At 37.2% G+C, this 19,407-nt stretch overlaps 2 protein-coding genes across 16 annotated transcripts in view; one reads left to right on the top strand and one right to left on the bottom strand.

The window, feature by feature from the left end:
- Positions 1–309: 309 nt before the first annotated feature.
- senp8 (SUMO peptidase family member, NEDD8 specific) lies at positions 310–4,504 on the bottom strand. Of its 4 annotated transcripts, XM_081349103.1 has the most exons (4): positions 4,403–4,504; positions 1,640–2,375; positions 1,338–1,517; positions 310–1,018 (listed from the first exon to the last, which is right to left on the bottom strand). In XM_081349103.1, exon 2 carries the CDS (start codon positions 2,353–2,355, stop codon positions 1,723–1,725), a length of 633 nt encoding a protein of 210 aa, XP_081205229.1. In that variant the 5' UTR covers positions 2,356–2,375; positions 4,403–4,504; the 3' UTR covers positions 310–1,018; positions 1,338–1,517; positions 1,640–1,722. The 4 variants fall into 4 exon arrangements, with proteins under 4 accessions (XP_081205229.1, XP_081205228.1, XP_081205227.1 ...); XM_081349102.1 differs by having other exon boundaries at positions 1,338–2,375; XM_081349101.1 differs by having other exon boundaries at positions 310–1,517.
- Positions 4,505–4,691: 187 nt separating this feature from the next.
- myo9aa (myosin IXAa) overlaps positions 4,692–19,407 on the top strand; it is a 173,158-nt gene continuing 158,442 nt past the window's right edge. For all 12 annotated transcript variants that reach the window (XM_081359637.1, XM_081359630.1, XM_081359629.1 and 9 more), the window contains exon 1: positions 4,692–5,016. The gene's annotated coding sequence lies outside the window, so the exon portion shown is untranslated. The remainder of the gene's footprint in view (positions 5,017–19,407) is intronic.

The raw sequence follows: 19,407 nt of genomic DNA, 5'->3' as shown, positions 1-19,407 counted from the left end.
AACATACTATTGTTAACAAATTACTATGCTAGCAAACTAGCTTATTAAAGTTTATACTAATAAAAGTGTTCACATTGAGATTACATGAGTTTTAAGTTAAATGTATGTGTACTCAAACATTTCAAGTTAAGAAAATAATAGTAAAAAATAAAAATCCCAGTTCTGCTTAAACTTTGAATTTCTTAACTTAAAAAAAATTGAGGCAACTGATCGCCTTAATTTTTTTTTAGTTTTGCCAACATATTCGGGTTTAAACTGGACCCTGAGAAATATTCACTGGAGTAAACAGACTGACAACTTGCCCCGGTCTCCACCACTTAAACCCAAACGATTTTTTTTTATTTTTAATGAGATATTTCATAACAATGTCCGCAATTCAATAACATTCGAGAACTGATCTAGGATTTGAAGACTCTTCTAGGTTGCTGCATGTGTTCATGCATAGATTAGCAGCACAATCGTCTTTTATGCAAATAAATAAGACAAAGGTTACAACACCAACACATGACAGAGAGAAAATAATGACGTAATGCCTCACACTCAATGGTTTAACTATAATACTGGTATAGTAAAGTGACCTGCACTGCAATAGACACGTGTGTGTGTGTGTGTTTCTTTTATTGGGATGAAACAATGTGCTCATTCTCATCTGCTTCATTCAGTTCACACAGCTGAAGAATAAACTCTTATACAATCATGCATTTGAGGTTATGAAGCATCTTTTCAGCTCAGAGTGAGAAGATGAACTTGGTCAAATAAGTGACGACACAGATCACATTCTCTGTCTTCTCTCAAAATAAGCCCTGAGCAAAAGGTCTTGTAAACAAGCATCACATTCACTCACTCGCTTCATGCGTTAATCAGCAACAATACGTTCTCAATCTACAAACTTGTGCAGAAAACCGATTAGTTACACCGATCACAAGCCTCTTCTCGGATGAAAGAGCATAGATGTGTTCTTAAAGGAACAGCGCATCGGTCGGTCATCGTTTACTCGTCCTCACGTGTGATTTTATTTCTGTAATGTAAGACAAAATTTGATTTATTTTTGCAAAAACAACAGTGAAAGTTAATGGAGACTGATGATGTCAAGCTCGAATGAAGTTGTTCATATGACTTGTGACCTATATTTCCAATCTTCTGAAGCCTTATGATAGATCTGTGACAAGATCATTGGATATATGCAAATAAAGATAGGATTAGAGGGAAACAACTTCTTAAATTTATACTATTTTTTACTTTTTACTTTTTAACGGCGTCACTTTTGGAGCTTGACCGACTGGTCCACATTTACATTCATTATATGAACAGAACAGTGTAAAGATTGAGGATCTCACTTCTGGTTTCGGGTTTGGAGTGACATGAAGGCGGGTAACGGCTCGTGTTTGGCGTTTCCCATTCCTTAAAGAGTCTTTTAACAATCATTTAAGAGGCGCATGCTGTTTCATCCATGCAGGATTGAGTATGATAGACACGTGCGGTCACTGTTATGTGTGTGTACTGTGTATAATTATTTTCTATATATAAATACACATGCATGCATGTAAGAAATATTTGCATTTATATTATATATAAATAACATTTTTTCTTAAATGTATGCATGTACGTGTGTGTGTATTTATGTATAGAAAATAATTACATTATTTATGTTGGCGATGAATCGTTGCACAGCCCATGTTCACTGGCTAATAGAGTTCATGCAAACATAACGAGCTCAACTAGTCATTCCTTGGCGAGTCTCTGTATTAGCGAATACCACTCTGTCCGTTTGCGTGTAATGTATGAGGGTGTTATGATCTGAGCGGGCAGGAGCGGACAGCCTTCGACTCTCACACTCTCACAGAGAGCCTCGGCGTTACAGATCACGTACATGCCACAGTCAAAGCTGTTCTGCTGCGAGGGGCTTTGCTCCTCTACAAAAGGCACTTTCTCTCCTAGAAAAGCTTCCAGTTTTGCTGCGATACGTCGTGCGTGCAGTGAGTTTCCTCCATTCTGAGAGTCGAAGTGTGTGAACTGACCGGTGTCTCGTTGATAGAGAAGCAAACTCCAATGGGAGCCGCCGGCCGTCTGATTGGCGTTGTCATTGACCGGCAGAAAAAGCCACTGTCGAGTGGCGAGACTCAGCGGCTCCAGGAACACGGCGAGCTCCTCTTGACTCGAAGCGTACTTGATGAACTGAGCGACTTCGGGGCTAATGAAGCACACCTTCTCGCTCAGACTCTTGAAGCGCTCCGCGGCGAAGTACTCGAAGGCGAAGCCGATGACCTGGTCGTTGAGCCAGTGCGGTCCGTTTAACAGAGCCACATCTGAGCGCCGCAGAAGACTGTCCTGGAAGCTCAACACCACTGGATCCATCCTCAACGCAACACGGCTTACTGTGGGCATGAGAATTCAGAGATTTTACTCATATGTAGTACCACATTAAAGGGGTCATCATCAGATGCCCATTTTCCACAAGCTGGTATGATTCTTTAGGGTCTTCATGTAAAGTTTGTAACATACTTTGGTTAAAATCCCTCAATGGTTGTGTAAAACAACACCCTTTTTACCTCCTTAAAAACGACCCGTTTCGGTGAATGTCTCTTTAAATGATAATGAGCAACTGCTACACCCCCCCCCCCTCTCTTCCATGGGGCAAGTCGACACAAGACACGTAAAGCATTGGTTTACTTTACATGTAAAGTGTGCCTTGGCGGACAGTATACAAATAGCCGAGGGTGGAAATATGCTAATACGGGAAATATGCTAATAATAGTGGGCGGAGCATGAGCAATATGACATCACATTGCTCAGAAAATCCAAACGGCTTGATTATTGAGTGTGTTTAGGCTTTTTGAGGATTAAACAAAAGGAGTGAATGGATTTTTTTCATTGTATGGTGGTTGTGTCCACACACTGCAAAGACACATTTATATGCAAACACCATATAAAAGTGAATTTTGCATCCGATGACCCCTTTAATACCATGTTATATGAATCTATTTGTCTATAACTGGTCTCCAAATGGCACACCGGGTTCCATCCGGACCGAGGAACATAATTGCGCCATTTTACCGTCAAAACAATGGAGCGGTTCACACCACAAAAGTGCTCAGGGTCATTTATGGTAATGATCTTTCTGAGCTACATTGGTGCTCGAGAGTTTGGGATCTGTATGATTTTTTATATTTTTTAAAATAAGTCTCTTCTGCTCACCAAGGCTGCATTTATTTGATTACAAATATTTAAAAAAACTGTAATATTGTGAAATATTATTACAATTTAAAATGAATTTATAATATATTTTAAACTGTAATTTATTCCTGTGATCAAAGCTGAATGTTCAGCATCATTACTCCAGTCTTCAGTGTCACATGATCCTTCAGAAATCACTCTAATATGATGATTTGATGCTCAAGAAACATTCATTATTATTGAAAACAGGTGTAAATTTTTTTTTCAGGATTCTTCGGTGAATAGAAAGTTAAAAAGAACAGCATTTATTTAAAATAGAATCTTTTGTAACATTATAAATGTCTTTACTGACTCTTTTGTTCAGTTGAATGCATCCTTGCTGAATAAAAGTATTAATTTCTATCATTTCTTTTCGGAAAAAAAATATATTACTGACCCCAAACTTTTTAACGGTAGTGTAAAATGTTACAAAAGATTTCTATTTCAGATAAATGCTGTTCTTTTGAACTTTCTATTCATCAAAGAATCCTGGAAAAAAAAATTGTAAACAACTGTTTACAAGAGACCGGACAAACGGAAGTTGCAATAGTCTTTTCTTCACTATTGTAATAATGTATATCAGAGTGAAACAGCTTCTCAAACAAGAACAGATGTAAGCCGGGGCTTTATTTTGTCTGCGGGAATTGATTGGATGGTTGTGGTTTGCTATTGGTGGATCTCATGTGAGTGACAGGCTATAGCCCCGCCCTCGCGCCAATAAACACGTCATTAGAGAAGAGAAGTCGTTGCAAGAGGGAGGGGAAGTTATTTGATTCAAGATTGCGAGACACTTCAATTAAAAACTATAATAATGTGCACACATGTATACTAAATATTCCATAAAAAAAATAAGAATAGTCTATTTTTATTTCATGCTGACTTTAACCATCTATCTTTTATTCTACAAATACTAAGTACTTTCTATTTATCTCACCACTCTATTGTAATTACTTTACTTCTAGTACATCCTCTGACTCCCTGTATTATATGTAGGTAACTTTAAAATAATAGACTATTTAAACTGTTATTTATTTTAAACGTTAAAGTTGTCTTATGTGTCTCATTGCACAATCACTAGTAAGTTCCTGCACTGCGCAATGATACAGGCCAAACAAACACGATCACATCTCAAAGCTCACTGCATTCTTCATCTGTTTAAAAATCACATCGACAACATATTGTTTATTACCTTGCAAAAGAAACAGTCCCCAAAGTAAGCCTTCATAACGTCCACCTTCCTCTACCACAAGCGCGATGAGGTGCCGTAAACCGCTTCTGTTGTCATAGAAAGTGTCGCGCTTCTACACTTTTTGCGACAGTATTGAGGGGCAGGGCACGTACACGCCTTTTTCCAATGCCAGACGGTGATTGGCTTACCGCAGCGTGACGCAACTAGCACGTACTGCCTGTCTGAAAGGCAGCCACCGCCCATCGCCGCAACTGACTCCGCCCATTCCGCAGCGAGTACGCGCAGCGCGCGTCTGGACGCTGATGAGAAGCAGCACTGATTAAGCAGAAAAAAAACAGAGAGGAGTTTCAAGCGAGCGACTCCCACGAGAAAAGAAACGCCGCACTCCTCGGAAATTTCAATGGGAAGAAGATTGTAGTCATTTTTTGAATCAAAATGGCAGAGTGGCACGTATGTTCGGACACGGGAAAGTTGCAACGGATAATTTGAGAGAGAGAGAGACAATTCTGGGATATTAGTGGACTCGAGCTGCGCTGGATTTGATCCGTCCTTAAAGGAGAAGCGCAGCAAACACTGGATTTTTTTTTTTTTTTTTTTACACTGAACTCATAGAGGTGAGATTTGATGTGTTGAAATTATTTTCACTTATGCTTTCGGCGAATTACACAAACTAACTTATCCTGACTCGAAGTTTCCCTGCATCTCCTGCTTTATGTCTATGGTTACTGCGCGCGCTAACTCGTGGCACACGATACGTGCAAAACAATATTGTGATATTTCTTTTGATTCAGTGTCAACAGACACCAGCATAACTAGTGAATGGTGCTACTGGTTTAAATGTGTTAGGATAACTTTAAGCTGGCATTTATGTGCGGCTGAATAAACAGCCTTATTTAAGGTGTGACAGATGTCATGGGTGGAGGTGATGAGGATGAGGATGATGATGATGATGATGATGATGGTTCATTTATTATTGAAGACTCACTTCAGTCCCAGTACTGCAGTAATCATGGGCCAAATCTGCACAGTCATCCGGACCCAGTCACAATGTTTCATTTCTCTCTCTCTCTCTCTCTCTCTCTCTCTCTCTCTCTCTCTCTCTCTCTCTCTCTCTCTCTCTCTCTCTCTCTGTTGTTCTAAAAGTGTGTGGCCACTTTAAATCAAGAGTTAAAGGTGTGTGAATGTCATTGCATTTAAATGGCAAAATATCAAACCAAGTGGCTTCTGCAAACAAACGATGCTACAGATTCTCTCAGAACTAACTTCACTTTTCTGAACCGTTTCGCGTGACTTTTAACATGGAATCTGGGATTTTTAGTGGATAAGTCAGTTCACCTCAAGTTCACTCAGGTGTCACCACAGGTGTAGTTCATCACATTAACTTATCAACATGTTCCAGTGACATTTGACTATCACAAAGTGTCCAGATCAAGTAGTTTTTGTCCCCATGAAATAAATAGTTTTTAGCTTTTAGTAAAAAGATTTTTGGCTTCTAGTATGAATATGTTAGTCTTACTGTTATCTATAAGCTAGTGTGCTCCAAAACCATGACAAAATTTGCATTAAAAAAAAGATATAGGCTAAACACATTACAGTTTCACTTCTAACAATACGGATCAATGATTTTGTACTTGAGCTTCTCATCAGATTTCCTGTCCAATCAAATGCTCTCTAGAATCTGAAGCTCCGCCCCCTATTTTATGAACGTAATTTTTGAAGCTGAAATCTGTCACTTTTCACACATTTACTATTTTCTACATGGTGAATGGCACATAGTGCACTATTATAGGGGGTAGTGAATGATTCAAACAGTGTAAATTGAATTCTGCACAGAATGCTGTATTTTAAAGCGATGTGGAGGAGATTGTGAGGAGAATTGGATAAGAGATTTCTGAGAAAACTGTGGCTTTATCGAGCTCAACGGTTCTGGCCGAGCTGTGATATAAATGGAACGCTATTGGCTATTTAAAAAAGGGGCGGAGCTGTTTGATATGCCCCGCCCCTTCTTACTGTTTCAGTGGAAATTACAACACATTGAATGCTATGCGTTTCAAGGCACTTCAGTGGGCGTTGAAACATCAATATATCTGTTGTTTATCACTTGAAATCTAACAAACGCTTTTGTTTGGCATGCTCTTTATTAATAATATGCTCTTTATTAATATGGAAAATTAATACCACTTGGTTTGATACTTTATTTATTTAAATGCAGTTCATTTATTGTTCCTTAAATGTCCAAATGCTGTTTGGGATCACTTTACATTTTATCACCGAGTTCCTGAGGAAAGTTTGCTCTTGTTGGTGACAGTGTTGTTTCCCAGCACAGGTGATGTGAGGAATGTGAAGGGTTTGTCTCAGCTGTTAGAGATTGTGCCAAGACATGACTTTACTCTGACAACTGGCCTTGTATACGACACCCCAGATATGAGCTAGTGTGGTCTGCATGCATGCTTTTCAACCAGATTCAGAAGTTAACACTGTTACTGTCCTAAATGCACGCGCTTACAAGAAAGCACTGTGCCAGTGGTGACATCATAGTCCTGAGTTATTGTATTCATGTATTAACATGACACTTATTTTAAGCATATACCATGTTTGCTGTCATTTCACGTAAAACAACAAGAAAAAACGAACAAACATAGTAGCCTACTACGACCTTTTGTTCAAATTCATAAGATTCTTGAGATGTCTTTATAGAGAGGCTTTCAGTCTGAAACCAAATCACATCACAGGTTTAAAATTCCTAGTTATTAAATATTAACACCGAGCAGAAATAGAAGTTGCATCATAGAGCCTGGAGGGAAAGGTAAAGCCGGATGAGAAGAATCACTCAAACACGCATTTTAGTGACTGTCGTTTTTCTGCATTCTTTTATAGTTATTAAATTTTATTAAACAAAAAGCATGTCTGATTAATTGAAATCATGAAGCTTAGGATGGTTTAACAATAATTTATTAAAAGTTTAGGCTAACCCTATGAAATGTTTTATTCCGTTTTATTTAGATTTTAATAATCATTTAATTAATTCTTAAAACTTTAACGATTTATTAATTTATTAAAATTGCATTTTCCACCCCATACATTTTTGTGTTGTCTTTTAATTTTTCAGGATTTATGATTTAATACAAATTTATCATCAAAAACTGTGGTAATCAAATGAAGGCATAACACATTGCTAATTTAATTAATATCTTACATGTAATCAAAGGAAAAGGCAACAATTTATTTTTCTTTTAGCAAAGCACTGCATAGCTAATGTTACCTGTTGAAATAAAAAATTAAGAAAAGAAAAATTATCAAATTCCTTTAAAAATCAAGTTTAAATGATTTTATTTATTATTATTATCTCTACTACTTTGAGAAGTACAGCCTAATGTATGATAGTAATATATTTCTGTCAAAATTTCTTCAAGTTAGACCTTTTATTTGACAGGTTGTTGTGAACACCTTTGAGTTTCTTTTTGTATATAATTTGATAATTTTTATTAAATGAAATGGTTAAGTGACTGAAGTTTGTCCTCATATAGTGAGACCATAAAATATAAAAACTTTAAATAGCAATATTTAGTGGATATCACGATTTGATTAAGTGTTTTGGCCTCAGTTTGATATATTCCTCCAAGATTTGCCAATTTTTTAGCTATAAATGACGTTTTACTGTAAATTCCCTTTTTTTACGACTGGATTCCAGTCCGCCCCCGTTTTCCGCATGCCGGAAATCATTGGGTACTGTAGTGTATGACTCTGTATGATGAGCTTGTAGGAGAAATCTGGAGCATTTTTGGACCACAACAATAAGAGGAAACTGCCATAGGAAGTAGTGAAACTCACGGCCATCAAGTGCCTGGATTTGACTTTGAATGGGACGCGGTAATCCATAATTCAGACCTTGACGCTGCAGAAACACTGCGTTCAATGATCTAACGAAACCTTGAAGTCCCCCTGTGGTGGAAATCAAGCTTTTAATGTTGTTTTTAATCTGCTTTAAGACAAACCATGTGTAAATTCATAAGTCGACACCATTGCTGAGTATTTCCTCCTTAAAACTGCAGTGAACCAAAGACAGTCTCAAAAACACGCTTTGAAATCGCTGGTGTTTCTGACGTCACAAACTACCTTGTAACCAATCAGATCAACGCGTGATCGTCAACCAGTGGATCTCTGAGCTGAGTGAGTGAGTGGAGGCGGGGCTCATTTGCATATTCATTGAACCGCGTATACTAAATGAGGCAAGGGTGTCGAGTTACATTCAAGATATTTTAAGGCGTGAAGAATTTTTTTTTCAAGAAAACCCATTTAAATATGTAATTTTGGTCATCAAAGATTAGTTTTAAGGGATAAAAATATGTAATTTTTAGTGCATTTCTCAGTTTGTGTAAAAACCATGAACGAGTGTTTTATGCAAGTGGACTTAGGTAAAAAACCTGTGATATAGAATTATATTAAACGCATTCAATTGTTGGCCTCAGATTTAGCTGACGTGTGATCGTCAACGAGTGGATCTCTGAGTGAGTGGAGGCGGGGCTCATTTGCATATTCATGAGCCCATGTATACTAAATGAGGCAAGGGTGTCGAGTTACATTCAAGCTGTTTTAAGGCATTAAGAATCTTTTTCTTTTTTTTCAAGGAAAAAGCGTTTTGGATGGGTTTTAAGGGATAAAATGATTGACTAGGGGGACTTGCATCTAAACCAACCAAGCATACGCTGTTTTATCATCACATTTATGTCTTACATATTTCTCTCTTGAATATGTCAGCTGTACTTCAGACAGTAAGTATTTAGCTGAATTGCAAATTGCAGACAGCTGTAAGCAGACGGACAGCTGAAAGGGAGTATGGCTCATATTCCCGCCTGTAAATAACTGGAAACAACAGTAATTATTACTTTTACCATTTGTCCAAAGCCGTTCTGTATCTCAGACACAGGCTAATGCGCGTTGACAGTTCATTGTTCGGTTACCAGCCAAGCCAATTTTTGTATAAAGACGTTCATGCGATTGCCGTCTTATTTTGCTTACTTTGTGCATTTTGTCTTCAGAAATATGTGTATTGGCTCTCCAAATTGACCACAATATGTGCCAGTCCTAAATTATCATTGAGCAATAAATCATCGTGGATTTAAGGATCTTACAGGCTGTAATTTTTCTTGGAGCTTGTTTTTGAGATGATCTGAAATTCAAAGCTTGGTGTTATGTTTGTCCAATCCAAACAAATATTTGGAGTGGATTTGGATGTTATTCAGGTCCATGTGTTGTTTAATTCCAGAACTTACGTTTTCAAATGACTTTTAAGCCTCTTTAAACTCCCAGCAAAATCATTCACTGAGAACATTATTTATGATGGTTTTTCCTCATAGATTGTGACATTCACGCAAAATTGAAAACTCTGTCATCCGTTATTCACCCTCATGTCGTTCCAAACACATTAGTCTTTCGTTCATCACTTGAAACGCATATGAAAATGTGTTTAATGAAACCTGAGAGATTTCTAGCCCTCCGTTGAAGGTTCATTCATGTTGATACTCCAAAAAAAGTTCATAAAAACATTGTAAAAGCAATGCATATGAATTTAATTCTAGTCTTCTGAAGAGACAATTGCTTTATGCTTTTATTCACATATAAACATTGATCAGCGTTGAACCTCATTGGTTCTCATGCGTAAAGCACGTTTGAACTTCTGCTTAACATATTTAATGTGCTTTGTGTCTGCGTTGAGCAATGTTTATGTGAATGAAAGCCTTAATTAAATCTGTTCATATATTTGTTCAAGACTTTCTTTTATCTCTTTCTGAACTTTTTGAAAACTTTTTGAAGCTTTGGGTGATTTGAGGTGACATCTCAAATTTTTTGTTTCGAAGATGAACGAAAGTCGTATATGGGTTTGAAACGACATGAGAAAATAATGACAGAATTTAGCCTAATATTTGGGGAAAACTAACCCTTTAAATATAATAGTATTTATATAGTGTATGATAACTTTAATTTATTATAAACCATTCTCTTGCGTATTGATTAAAACTCTAGATGTACAACAAGTGACGTCCTAATGCTTCACATTAAAGATTTGGATGATATTTTGATAAAAGCTTTACTCCTTTAAGGTGTATAAAAAAAAAAAAAAAGTTTTGTTTAAAATCAAGTACATTCACATGAGATGATGGTATATCATTCTTAAGAAAAATATTTTTTTTTTCTAAACTGTTATTTTCTAATTTAAAACTTAAGAATAAATACTTTTTTGCTTTAAGATTAAGACAAAACATAAGAAGTTCACAAATTCTTGAAAATTCTCCTAAAATTATTTGTAAATAACCTCTTAGAGTTAGAATAACCTCCAACTTCTCAAAATCCCAAAAGATAAGATGTTTAATGAACTTATTGGGCTGCTTAAAATATTAACACTAGCTACATTAGGTACTATTATTAGGGATGTGCCTGAGTAATCTGTGTGATGCTACTTTTCTTTTTTGCTGAATTCGAAAATAAGACTTCAAAAAAAAAGTCCAATAGGGACCTTTTTCTATTTTTTTATTTATAATTACGTCATTTTTGGCACATTTTTGACATATGTCTTGTAATTTCTATTAAGAAATTTCTTAACCTCGTGATTTTTCGGGAATCCAGCTTTTGAGTCTTAGAAATAGGCTTGGGTCTCGGTTTCTTCATCCATTTTATGTTCCTCGAGGTGAAAATAGCAAGTCCAGTCATTTAGAAAAGTAGAAATATTTCTTTAACAAACAGTGTGATTAGTCATTATTCATGTTTGTAGCATTTCAGGTTTTGTTCAAACTTTTCCCCGAACTGTTAAACATATTTTATTAGATTGTCCTGGACTTAATACAAGTAGAATGCTCTTTTATGAAGTTGCTTCACTTAAGGACTTATTTATGAAGATTATGCCTGAAAAGGTTTTGAATTTTTTTATATCAAATGTTAATAAAAAAAAAAAATCTTGTATAATATGACTTGCTGTTTCTGTTTGTTTGGTTTTTATTGTATTTATGATATTTGTACTTTTGTAATTACATTTTTTGCCATGAAAATAGCTTTGAATGGTCAAAACAATCTGAATCTGAAGCTTTGTTCAAACTCCTAAACTTGATTATGATCAATAGTGATGTTTTGAAATAGTTTGGATGTAATAGTAAGCCAGCTTAAGTAGGTGGCTGTCTGCTCTTGATGAATGTGCCGCAGCAGAACAGGTGTTGACAAGCCACTTTTTGTAGTCTGAGGCCCCAGTAAAGGGGGCACTAAACTGGGCCGTTTCTCTAAAGTACAGGATCGTAAGGGAAAAGTGGGGCAGCTCTGACCTTCTTATCACAGTGAGAAGAGACCGCACCTGATCTAGTTGAGTTAAATGGTCAGTCTTCACCAGTCCTGCTCAATATCTCTCTTTCAGTGTTTGACAGGCCGCAGAAAAATGTCAGAAACTGCTGTTTGAAGGGTAGGAGGAAAGATGGCTTATGTTGTCTCAAATCTTGGATACCATCTTAACTTGAGCACTCAAAGGCAACAAAAACAGGGAAAGGCTGTAAATATACATTTCATTTTTAGTGTAACCAGTAAATTAGTTGTGGCGAACCTCCTGTTACATCATGTTCTGACGTTCTTCTGACCCCTAGTTATTTTCTTTCTTTTAGGACATAGTCACAAACATACAAAGAACAGCTTACTCTATTTCATGCACCAAAAGTGGATGGTGATTATACTGTCAAGCTTCAAAAAGGACAATAAAGCAACATTAAAGCTCCATAAAACTGTGGTCTAACCTTGCATGATGCAACAACATTCCAGCTGCGATTTATCTGTCCACGCTGAGCACTTTTCCTTGTGGATCTTGGGAGATTTATCATATAATACGTTTTCTAAAACTCCCACATTGAATTTCGTCTCGTCCATGTGTAAAGTTTAATACTCACACATCTTTATAATTTACTTGTATAGTACGAGACAGAGAAAAACATGAAAGGACATAAACAGCTTTTCAAAACAAAACATTCAGAACAAATCATAAACAGATTTTCAGTGTAGTTCACAAACGCTCATGCATCCACACCAGTAGGTGTCAGCAGGGCATTAACTTGTTTGCTCATCAGTCACTGTGGCTAGTGGTTTCCCAAAGTTACTAGCCACTCAATTTTGGCATAAATACCATGGGGAAAAACTGCTATATAGATTTTTTTTTTTAAATATTATCTCATAATTTTGCAGCAGGTTTATTAGGCTGCTGTCACTTTAAAGGTACAATATGTAACTTTTTTGCTTTAAAAATAACAAAAAAAAAAAAATAACATAGATATAGTGATTTTTGCTGTGTACTTACGTTATCCCGACTGTTTCCATCAACTTTCAAACCAGGAACACGTCCCGTTTCTTTATTTCCGTTTTGTCGCCGTCAATGGCGTCATATCCACGTTGTCCCTGGTTTCCGCTCGTACTGCCATAGCAACCAGAGCTATGAACCAGAGCCCTCTGATAGTAACCAAGGCGACAGGCGTGGACCACTGTGTAGTTCGCAATGTCTATTTGCACGCTGTTGTTGTTTCGTTCAAACATTACGGACCATGGCAAGCAGACTTTGGATAAAAAAGGAGAACTAAAACGAGAATCAATATCAGCGCGGTGTTTTCGAGATGCCGAGAGCTCCCGTAGACCGTATATAAACGAGAGCTCCACGTCCGAGACTTCGACCGCTCTTACATGTACTTTATTAAACAGGTGAGCACATTTACATAAAACTAATCAATGTTATATAGTTCAACAATGATAAAATGTTAGAATATGATCTGTATGTTATTCTAATGTTGATCTAGTTTACTGCTAGTCTCATACAGACAAACTAACACATACTTTTCAACACATTCAAATGCAGTTTAGTGTGATAGTGTAATGTTAGACCAAGTGAAACAGCGCTGCGTTACCTCACAAGTTTAATTTGTCTAATAAACTGACCTGTGAGTAGTAATTCTGCGTGTAGTTCGGTAGAATGAATTGTCCATATTCGTTTTATATCCGCGGGACTCGCGTCGCGTGTGGAGCTGATAGCTGTCTCTTAGCAATCCCGAACTGCTTCATATCACAGTCATGATAAAAACATTGATGTATTTACTCATCCATAAACATTATTAGATCGGTCGGCTTGACGTTGACGACAAGATCCATAATTCTTAGCAAATGTTGCGTCATCAAACTACGTCTTTGTTATTGTAAGAGGTTAGCGACCCCTAGCGGCGAAAAAAATTACATTGTGTACGTTTAAGTCCTGACGCACTGATCCATTATACTGTTACACATGCGTTTTCTTTCCCAACTGTTTACATTCGCTTAAAACATAACTGAATGTGTTTGTGAATACTCACCCAGACCGCCAATTTTACAATTATCTTGTGTGTATTTGACCGTTTAAGTGCAATAAGCAGCAAAAAATAACTCAATTTAGTCCTGAGAAGCGGCTTTGTGCGCATACTTTGGGTGTGTGAGCACAAAATCTGCAGGAACGAGTCAAGTAATGCACAATACATGCAATTCCACGCTGAAGTTCAAGCCCTGTTGCACCAACAAATGAAAGGAGTGAGTGAGGAGAGGCGGGTTTGTGTTGAGAGAGAAAGCGCTGCTGGTATCGTGTATCTATTCTGTGGGAAATGAGTATTGGAAGCATTTCATATATTTAAGCCTTGATATATATTGAAAAATGTATATTTTTGACAACACTTCATTGCACTTAGTTTATTAATTCAGATGCCTTTTTAAAAGACTACAACTGAAACGTGTAGGTTATATATTATATATAAAGTTCAACGCGCAGGAGTGACTGGCGGATGCTAATGTCAAGCCCTGGGTGTCAGTATTAAGTCCATTAAGACCATTGCTGTTGGAACAAACAGAAACTTAGACATCAAGAAATCAAATCACATGCCCCCATAGTCTTTAATTAAAAACATAAATGTGCCCTAACTGGATAATAATCAATCACCTCCATCAACTTGAATGAGATTGCTGCAGTTATCAAACGTCAATGATCCGATCAACGGGCAAAATCAAGTCCCAGCCTATAGCTATCAGGTAGTTTCCTTATACTGGTGTAGGCTATTTTCTACATTCATTAAAGTTAATTGTGTCCAAAGATGTTACCAAACAGTGTAGTCTTAAATGGAGTGTTTAAAGGGGGATTATGATTTCACTTTTCTAACTTTAGTTAGTGTGTAATGTTGCTTTTTGAGCATAAACAACACCTACAAGTCACGACACTCAAAGTTCAAAGCAAAGGGAGATATTTGCTTTTTAAGAAATTGCTTTTTAAGGACTACAACAAACTTTATTCCTCCTGGGTTAGTGACATCACCAACCCTAAAATTTACATAAACCCCGCCCCCTGGGAACGCTACTTATTGATTATCATGACAGAATTTGCTAATCAATGACTAGAAGATAGTTAACTCCACATCAGCTACATAAATTCAACAACTAAACATTCAGAATTGTTGTCTACATGTCACTTCTTCTTGAGTCTCTCCATCATTGTCTGACTCCAGTGTGAACATAAAAGGCTAAAAGGTTTTGAAATTTTCAGTGCATGTGTGTGTGAGGTAAAAGGACACTAGCTTTTGAAGCTCCGCCCCCTGTGCCGGGAGCAGAAGCTCATTTGCATTTAAAGGAACAGACACAAAAAAGGTGCGTTTTTGCTCACCCTCAAAAAGTGACAACTTTAACATGCTATATAAAAATATCTGTGGGGTATTTTGAGCTAAATCTTCACACACACACTCTGGGGACATCAAATACTTATTTTACATCTTGTGAAAAGGGCAATATACCACCCCTTTAAATCAGAGGCCAATAATTGGTGTAGAAAATGGCCCTTTATTTATTAAATGATGGCATTTTTTTTATGTAACAATCCTACAATCATTATAAATGCACCAAAAATAAAATAAAAAATGCAATTCATGACCATTTAAAACAAACAAACAAGTAATTGTAATGGAATGAATTAGCATGCAATTCATGGAATAACCCTCTGAATGTGTGTGATTGTATTTGTTCCTTCAGGGGTTAATAATATCAGTGAAGTCCAGCTATCTGGTGTGTGTTTGTTCATCCTTCTGCTGGGCTTCTTGTGCCCTCAGGCCTCGTTCTGCTCAGTCTCGCTGTTTGTCCTGAAGCAGAGCTTTCTAAAGGGGAAATGGTGTGTGCATAATCGTTGTTACTGATATATCCAGCCTCAAAACATCTCATTATCTCTCCATAATCCTCATTCAACTCGCAACGTGTCTTAACCGGGTATAAGTATGCAAAAAATACTCACAGCTATTCTGGAGGTGTTTGATTTTGAGATTTTTGACCAAGGAGATTTCATTGTGGGCGGAGCTATCCAGCATAATGTGGTGTTTTTTATTTTTTATTCACAGACCATGATCACTTTCTGTATTGTTAAAGGGTCAGTTCACCCAAAAATGAAACTTCTGTCATTAATCACTCGCCACTTATGTTCATCTTATGTTCGCCAATTCAACACAAATGAAGATGTTTTTGATGAAATCTGAGAGATTTCTACACCTCCATTGACAGTCTACGCAACTACCACTTTGACACTTCAAAAAGTTCATAAAGAGATTGTAAAAGTAATCTATATTTTCTAAAGAGACACGATCGCTTTATACAATAAAATATTGAATTTAGGCTTCATGAATTTAACAGGATGGATTTTGATTGGCTGTCAATATTTTTATCGCTCATCAGCTGGAAAATTTGTTTTCCAACAATTTTGTTTCTCTGTGCCGTTATTGTTGCTATTCTTTTACATTTTGACAGATTTTTAGATCTATATCTTTGATGTTATAATTATTGCTCTTGGTGTGAATACCTTATATGATTTTAGAATTTAGCAGGATGGATTTTGATTGGCTGTCAATATTTTTATCACTCCTCAGTTGGAAAAATAGTTTTCCAACAATATTGTTTCTCTGTGCCATTTATTGCTGCTATACTTTTACATTTAGAATGATTTTTACAACTATATCGTTGCCATTATAAAGTCATAATGCCATTTTATTGCTCTTGGTGTGAATGTCCCTTTAGAGTCACAGAGTGCAACACCAAATGTGTTTCCCTGTTTTGTTTCCCATCAGAATCTAGCTGGAATAAGGTGGGAGCTAATTATGACTTTAGGGAAGGCGGTTTACTGCATCTGTTTTCATTCGGTACACGAAAAAGCGTAGTGTGTTAAAGGTGCGGCATGCTCATTAAAGTCAATATGAGCACAATAATGTCATGTTTTGGTTTTGGATCTGACTCACTCTTCCTGTGCCGCCCATGTTGGGGTCTTTGTCCCGGCAACGGGCGCCATGGAGAGGACGGGAAAAGTACCATTGCCATGGTTGCTTACATGCCTGGCCTCCACCTCTCTAACTCGCTCACTGATTTCTTTCTTGTTCATCATTATTTAAACACTATACAACCTAATGCAACTCGTTTCATTCATTATCAAAACACAAATGAAGATTTTTTTTTTGAATGAAATCTGAGATCTGCATTGACAGCTAAGCAACTTCCACTTTGACGCTTCAAAAAGTTCATAAAGAGATCGTAAAACTAATCCATATGAATTGAGCTGTTTAGTTCAAGTTCAAACGTGATCGCTTTATATGATGAACAGATTGAATTCTAGGCTGTCATTCACATAAAAGCATTGATCAGCGAACATAAACACAAGCTCAACCTCACTTGCAAGAACAAACCTCATTGGTTCTTGCGGAAGCTCAAACGTGCTGTGTAACACGAAAGCGAACCCTATTGGTCCTCGCACATCAAGCAAGCATGCTTGATCTTCCGTTTACCATAATTGATGTGTGTGTTTATGAATGTTTGTCAATTTTTATTTACAATTTAAATTAAGCACCAGTAACGCTACTATGAGAATCTCTATTGCCAGTTCCTTGAGCTTTCTTGGCCTCTCATTAGCATGCTAAAGCTACCGATTTTGTTGACGGTCTTCATCAGCTGTTGTTGTGCTGAGGTAGTTGTTGCTATGCTGTACGATAAAGTCAAGAACTATGAATTTTTAAATATGCTTGGGTCAACACTGCATTGAACATGTGGCCTGCGCTCTCCTGCTGAATAACAAAACCCAGAGGATCCAGTAAGCATGCGTAAAGCCTTGCGTTGCAGTAGATGTCAACACTGGCTCTGAACGTACCTGTCAGCGTCTAGTGTTACTCATGCATGACTGTGTTATAGCGTGGGACGCTGGGTAAACAAAGCACAGCTTCAGAAAGGCTTTGTGTGCTGTCAGAGGGCTCTGTCTCTTTAATTCCAGTGAAGATTGTGACGTGGGCTTGAGCACATGTGCCGAGGTCAGCAGACACACTGGAGTGTCGCTCGGCGCCGATCACATGTCTGTATGCAGGACTGCCATTGGCTAACGACTCCAACTTATGACGGCACGGGTCAGAAGTAGCCAGATGCAGGGTCACAAGTCCCTGAAGGCGTCCATGGAGAATATAGCCTATAAAACATGGAATTTTCTTATACATTCATGACATTTTTGAGTATCTACTAATTTTTACGGAGTATCTTTAGTTCCTATTATGTTTTTTTACACTTTAATGCTAGGTACACACTGCCCCGATTTCCACTTGCCGACAGTTTCTGGACATTTGAGACAAATGTCCAAAATTGGAGGCAAAAATAGGTACACGTGTGTTTTGACTGACGATCTACAGCCAATGAGAGCTGCAACAAAACATCAGGTTTTTTTTGTTGTTTGTTTTTTGCTGCAAATTGGCGCACGGACAACTTGGATCACCAGCTTCTTGCATGCATCATTTTAACAAGAAGAAATCCAGTATCGACGACAGCTTCTGCCTCATGCATGATCTTTTGCAATTTCCTGCAACATTTCTCGAGTGTTTTGTTGTGAAACACAGTTTGAGTGGTCGCCGTTTCTTCCTATTGGAATGTTGTGTAATGTGTGACCGCCTGCAGTGTTTACCACTGGATTTTGTGAAATTGTGTGCATTTGAGATAAATTCATCAATCTGGTGCACTTTGAGAGTTCAAAATGAAGAGATCCAACCCATATTCAGTGTGCAAATTGAACACAGAAACAAGTCAGTGCATTGACTTGTACCTGAACTAACTAACTCTTTTTTTTTTTTTAGTTGTAATACTAGTTGCAATGCTAATAAAAAATAATGATAATAATGTTATAATAATATTCCTATGACATTAATAGCAATGTATTGTAAAACAAATGCACTTGAAAATAAATGAAACTTTCGTAATTCGTTTTGTCGTAATTTCTACACTTGAAAGTGCTAGACTAAACACGTGAGCTTTTATTTTGGCGGAAAACAATTTTACAAACGCGTCTCATTACAAATCTAGTGAAATGCTGTAATTGTCAACTATGCAGATGTGAAAATAAAACGTAACTACATTTCCAAAATGCACACTAAACTGCATTCAACCACTGTGAACTGATCGCGTGAGCGAAGTGCGAACAGATCATCTGATAAGGACGATTTTAGTTTGTTATTATGAGAAGTTAAAATGTATTTTCGGGCTACCAGTTTTCTTAATGAATGGGAAGCACTGAAATCTATTTGTGGCGGTCAATGTTGATGTTGTTTGAGTTTTCTTCTGGGAACAAACACGTTTATTCTTCTTCATTTAAATAATTCATATATGGCATATATGCAAAATAAAGGGGAGCCTGATTGAGTTAGTTTGTAGTGTGTTGAAACTCGCGGTTATGGTAAGAGCTGAGACATTTCCCAAACAGGCTCAAAGCGCTCGACCAATTGCAACACTCTGCTCCAGCCGACCAATCAGAGCACAGTGTGCTTTTCAGAAGGAGGGGCTTCATAGAGACAGGAACTAAACAGAGCGTTACTGACAGACTGGGAAGAGAGGAGCTGCAACATTGTCAAATATGGAACAAATAATGTTTTCTGAACACTCAAGCATGAAAACCTAGGCTATTCCTCAGATCAAGCATGTGAACA

The sequence above is a fragment of the Scardinius erythrophthalmus genome (genome assembly GCF_964197995.2).
Source record: "Scardinius erythrophthalmus genome assembly, chromosome: 2".
Classification (NCBI taxonomy): Eukaryota; Metazoa; Chordata; class Actinopteri; order Cypriniformes; family Leuciscidae; genus Scardinius; species Scardinius erythrophthalmus.
This window is presented reverse-complemented; position numbering and strand designations above follow the sequence as displayed.

Bases quoted from the DNA above. Each gene is read 5' to 3' on its own strand.
- senp8 (XM_081349102.1), bottom strand. From the start codon at position 2,355: ATGGATCCAGTGGTGTTGAGCTTCCAGGACAGTCTTCTGCGGCGCTCA.